Source organism: Athene cunicularia, assembly GCF_003259725.1.
Source record: "Athene cunicularia isolate RWA chromosome 19 unlocalized genomic scaffold, athCun1 chr19_part1, whole genome shotgun sequence".
Classification (NCBI taxonomy): domain Eukaryota; kingdom Metazoa; phylum Chordata; class Aves; order Strigiformes; family Strigidae; genus Athene; species Athene cunicularia.
The window spans coordinates 415,695-421,290 of record NW_020799124.1 but is presented as its reverse complement, the minus strand read 5'-3'; the positions used below and the strand labels follow the sequence as shown (position 1 = coordinate 421,290).

At 51.7% G+C, this 5,596-nt stretch overlaps 1 protein-coding gene across 1 annotated transcript in view; it reads left to right on the top strand.

The window, feature by feature from the left end:
- The window catches only part of WSCD1 (WSC domain containing 1), a 27,997-nt gene extending 22,410 nt beyond the window's left edge, over nucleotides 1–5,587 (top strand). Inside the window, exons 7-10 of the mRNA XM_026861488.1 lie at nucleotides 797–962; nucleotides 2,413–2,577; nucleotides 3,346–3,546; nucleotides 5,174–5,587. Coding sequence (XP_026717289.1) covers nucleotides 797–962; nucleotides 2,413–2,577; nucleotides 3,346–3,546; nucleotides 5,174–5,526 — 885 coding nt within the window. The 3' untranslated portion in view covers nucleotides 5,527–5,587. The remainder of the gene's footprint in view (nucleotides 1–796; nucleotides 963–2,412; nucleotides 2,578–3,345; nucleotides 3,547–5,173) is intronic.
- The last annotated feature ends 9 nt before the right edge of the window (nucleotides 5,588–5,596 follow it).

Here is a 5,596-nt window from a genome sequence, read left to right as displayed (position 1 = left end):
CCCGCCGAGCCAGCCTGCCGGGCTGAGCGGCGCAGCCCTTGGCTCCCCGCGCGCTGCCTCACCCCGGGCAGCCCCGTTCCTCCGAACGCCTGTGCTGAAATTACTTGCTATCGTCTTTCTAAAGAGTTTCTCCAAAAATATACACAGTAGCACTCAAACCCTGTATCAGTCCCGCTGTGCACATTCATTTTTTGCAAACTGTGAAGAAGTCAGACCAAGATGCATACGTTTTTTATGGCTTGACTTTTTTCTTTCTATTTTTAAACACGATTGCAGCAGTTAGTGGGTCTAAATTTCCTTCTTTGCTTAAATTCTTTAAGGGGAGGTTTCCTCCACACAAACTGGTAAAATCAACTGAATAAGGCAAACCTGTAACAGCTGACTCCTCAGTTTGGGGGAATTTAAATGGAAGTTTAAGAGGTGATCCGATTCAAAATGTTTATTTTGGGGGTAAACAAGTTTAAATTTTCCCACACTGATGTTCTGCAGGTGCAATTACATACTAGGTACTGCAGGAATATTATCAAATTATTTTTTAATAATTATGAAAAAAAACAGGATATTGTGAATTTTCAAGCTTTACAAGGCTTGTGTCTGAAAACCAACTTTTAAGAAATGGCCGTATGGAAGACAGGAGTATATAGGAATCACGAGCTCTACAATGATATATCAAACACTGCTTTGATCCCGACAGTGGCCTTGTGCAGATTTATTTCTCTTTGTACAGCAGCAGCATTCCCCACAAGCTGTTGATGCCATGGCATTTACACACTGATCTATTTTCTCTTTTCCGTAGGAGTTTCCCTTGGCAGTCATCCGCGGGTGGGAGTGCTACTGCGGCTTCCCCACCGGGCGCTTCTCGCTGCGCGATGGTGCGGACAGGCTGCTCTGCAGCGGGACGCACAACGCCAGCGCCGCCGCCGAGGGAAAGTACTGCCTGGTGTACCAGACACCCGTGCAAGGTACGAGCCGCAGCCTCGCCGAGGGAAGGGCGGGTGAGGGCGGGGGGCAGGAGCCACCCAGCCTGGCGCAGCCTTAGCCACAACGGCTGGCACCGCAGCACGGGCAGGGAGCCGAGAAACGCCCCTTTGCCAAATCCCCCCTTGCAGCTGCACTCGTAAACATCCATCATGCCGTCTCTCATCAGGCAGCACAGCCCCCTCACCCTCAAAAACCAGAATTATTCTGCAGCTGGAGAGAAGGCGGCCGAGCCCGGGAAGGCAGAGCCTGGGCCATGCAGCCCCCCGGCAGCAGGGTCAAGACCCCAAACTCTGGTTCCACTCCTGCTCATTAAACACAACCCGGCCCCCACGTTACGTCGCCGCCACGGCAGACACTAACTTTCCTCTACCCGTCTTCCTCTAAAATATTCATCTGCATACATCTGTCAAAGGCTGAAAATAAAGCAGAGACTCCGGCTCCAATCCAGTAAACCATTTGGGTGTCACTGGCAACTTTATCCACACAGTGATTTGCACCGAATTCAGTGAGACTTCTCACAAGCTTAAAATTAAACAAAATAAGTGCTTTTCTGGATTGGTACTGGGCTTTTTTTAAACCAACACCTCTTTTTTCCCCCTCCATCTCCCAGTCCAGGGGTAGACTGCAGACACCAGCACATTAAAAGATGATGCTGGAAGAACTCTTGCTGTCAGGAAATCGCTAGTAGTCCCCACATCTGTGCAGTAGCAGAAGGGCAGCATCCTCTGGGCTGTGCTGGCACTCCCCAGCCACGGCTTCGTCTAGAGGCTGCTTTGACATATGAAGAGAGTAATTTCTCATTTATTTCCTGGCTTCGTGTTGAATCATCACAGAGGGTCAAGACGAGTTCTTGCCCTATCCTTGCTTTTATTGGCACACTAAGAGATAAGGTCAGGATTTACGAAAGCACGTATGGAAACCGGGTGTCCAAGCCCCATGGGAGATTAATGCAACGGGGGCTCGTCACTGCCTTGGGCCCTTCAGGGAGGACAGACAGCACAGAGGTTTAACTGAACACCAGCTCTTTCTGTAGGAGGGGTTTCTCCTGTATTATTAAACTTGCCATTTTCAGGTGTAATGGCACATTCAAAGTTTCACTGAAGAGCCAACCTGCCAGGCAAATAGCTGTTAACAACCAGGCATCAAGGGGCTTTTATCGCAACTTGCTGGCAAGTACAATGGTTTGCCACAGCTCTAACAAAAAAGCTTGCCTAACACAAAACCAGCAAAAACCTCTTCTGAGGATAATCTCTTTGCCCACTTATGGCTGAATTAATTTTGGGAAGTATCTGACTCACAACTGGACTCAAATTGATATCCTATATTTGTAAGAGAGAGAAGAAAGAAGCAATAAACCCTGTAATCAAGAGCTGTCAGAGAAATTATTAAAAAGCCACAATGCTAACAATGAACTATCTTCTGTACTCGCAGACACCCGCTGCACCGACAGGAAATTCTTAACCACCAAATCCAAAGTGTTCGTTGCTTTGTCAAGCTTTCCTGGGGCTGGGAATACGTGGGCTCGCCATCTGATAGAGCATGCCACGGGATACTACACGGGAAGCTACTACTTCGATGGAGCCCTCTACAACAAAGGTAGTGGGAGACGGGACACACGGCGCCCTTCCAAGGCACGAAGCTTTACTGACTCACTCTGGCATCCTCCTGCGTGAGCCAAAGGCTGGCACCGTCAGCACGGTCGGTGAAGGCGAAACAGGCGCCTGGCACGAGCAGCCCGAGGTGGAGGGACAGCAGCAGGGACTGGGCCCGGGCAGGCGCCTGCTTCCACGGGCTGTAACGGCCAGGCTCTCCCTCTGCAAAACCCACATCTTGCCTGTGCTGTGCTGCTGTGCGCACACACAGCTCCCTCTAAAGACTGGTCCAAAAGACCAGCTGACTAAAAAAACCAGTTGACTAAACCCCGAGGGCAAGACTCTTCAGTAGCACCAGGGTTGAGTTTCTACTCGTTATTCTGGGAGGACAGTGTCCCGAGGGGCACGGCCTTAGCAAGCACCAAGCCCTGGACCCTGCAGCAGCGAGGTGCCAGACACCCCCCCGCAGAGCAAAGCCCGGCCCCGGCTCCCAGCGCAGGCCCCGTCGGTGGCTCCAGCCAGGGACGGGTCCCCCTCCCCGCAGGTGAGCGGAAGCGCACGGGAAGGCGGGTCCCAACCATGTAAAGTCACTAGGGCTTGCGGGTCAGCGCCAGGCCAAGAATCAAACTCAGTCCCGGTCCCAGGTCCTGGGTGATGGGTTTAACTGACTGGTACTTGCACAACAGTTTTACTGTAGGGAAAGATTTAGAGTGGGAAAAGGCACAGGCATATAGTCAAGTGAAAAAGCCAACGTTCCTGTCTTGTGGAACAGGTTTTAAAGGAGAAAAAGACCACTGGAGAAGTAGAAGGACCATCTGTGTGAAAACACACGAAAGCGGCAAGACGGAGATTGAAATGTTCGACTCTGCGATCCTGCTGATTCGGAACCCCTACAAGTCGCTGATGGCGGAGTTCAACAGGAAATACGCCGGGCACCTGGGCTACGCCACCGACCGCACCTGGAAGAGCAAAGGTAACGCGCTGGCCGGGCCGGGGGGCTGGGACGGGGTGAGGGCAGCGAGAGCCCAGTCAGCACTGCAAACCAAGTCAGGGGACTCCAGCCCCACCGCAGCCCAGGTCAGCCCGGGGGGGGCGCGGCCCTGCAGTACGGCCCCCGCCACCAAGGGAGGGCAGCGAGCGCGGGGCCGTGCCAGGGGCGCAGAGGCCTCCCCGCCGCTGCGCTCCGCTGGGGACACGCGTCCAGGGGCAGCACCCCTGCACACAGCCCGGTGCCGAGTCACGCAGGGGAACAACACTTGCCCCTGCAGCATGTAATAACCGTGAGAAACCTAATTTAAAATTTGGAGGATTCAATAGAGCATGACATTTCCTGAAGGCAATTTTACAGCCCTGCACAGGTGCTACTGCACTGCACATAAATAAGGATAACAGCAATAAGGGGACTTGAGACTCAGTGTTCCCTGAACGCGTGAACAGGCTTCAGAATATGCCGGCCACACCTCTTGCATCTGACTGGCAAGCTGGCTGGTGTGACTACCAGCCCCCCAACTGAAAACACTGCTGCGTCCAGACTGCAGCAGTGGAAGGATCTGGCTCGTGTTTCTCCTCGTGCGTATTTTAGGCATTAGAGCGGTGGCTTGGCCAAACACCCGGCACAAGGCTCAGGGGCTGGGGGGAAGTGTCCTCTGTCACAGCATATTTCTTTCCCAAGTTCATGTATCACCTTTCATCAGTCACAACTCAAGACCTATTCATCAAAACACAGACAAAATAGCCCTTAGAAAAGACAAAAAGTCTAGAGGGAAGAGTTTTTCTGTACTGCAAACTACGGATTATTATATTTTAGGCACAAATGCTCTTTGTCCAGCCCAGAAGGTTTAGCTGGGACTAACCTTCACCCCTGGAAAATTAAATTACCACAGACAGCAAACAGAGACTGAGGTCTCATTAATGCTCAAGGCAAAGGTGGGGAAATAATTCCGCAAATTTTGTCCAAGTGACCCTGGCAGGTGACCTTAAATCCCTTCCCATGTGCCAGAAACAAAAGAATCTTCCCTATTAATCCTATTTCCTCATCTGATCTCTGCATAAGCAGCTGGTAAGCGTGCAGAAAGATACGGGATTCAAGTGATGTGGAAGGCGGGAACACCTTGGGCCCCACCCGAGATCAGTGTCATGATGCTGCATTTACAGAATTGAAAGTTAATATATAAGTATATCATTATATATTATTTGTTTACATATATATTAATAAATAACCCCATCTCTATCAGTCTACATTTGAAATGGAGGTAAAAGAGTAGGAAAACCACAGAAGTGAAAGAATGTGCTTGAAGTTACAGGGCAAAGCGCTGCTTAAGCCGCCGCCCGAGCAGGACCTGCCACCTTCCCTGCTCCCAGCCCTCAGGGCTTCAGCCCAGCTCCTCCCCGGGGTCTCGCCCTCCCGCAGCCCAGACGGCCGCGGGTTGAGCAGCACCTGCCCCCCTGCCCCGAGCTGCCGTTGTGGCTCCAGCATGCACCCACCCACCGCGTCAGGCCGTGCCCAGCAGCGCCGCTCCCGGTGCACAAAACGTCGGGAAATCTGCCGGAAGGCAGCAGGGCTAACACTGTCTCATTTTCCTGGTTTCCTGGTGATCTAGAGTGGCCCGACTTCGTGACCAGCTACGCCTCTTGGTGGGCCTCCCATGTCCTGGACTGGCTGAAGTATGGGAAGCGCCTGCTCGTGGTCCACTACGAGGACCTGAAGCAGAGCCTCATCCCCAAGCTGAAGGAAATGGTGGAGTTTCTGAATATGACAGTGACCGAGGACCGACTGCTCTGCGTGGAGAACAACAGGGATGGGAATTTCAAGCGGTCTGGTGCTAAGCAAAAGGATTTTGAGCCATTCACCCAGGAAATGAAAGATCTTATCAACAGATACATCCTGACAGTGGATGAAGCCTTGAGGGGAAGAAACTTCACAGGGCTGCCCAGAGAGTATGTGCCAAGATGATAGCCTGGTAGCACTCTGCAGTTTTGAAAAATAAAACCATTTTTTCTAAAAAAAAAAAAAAAAAAAAAAA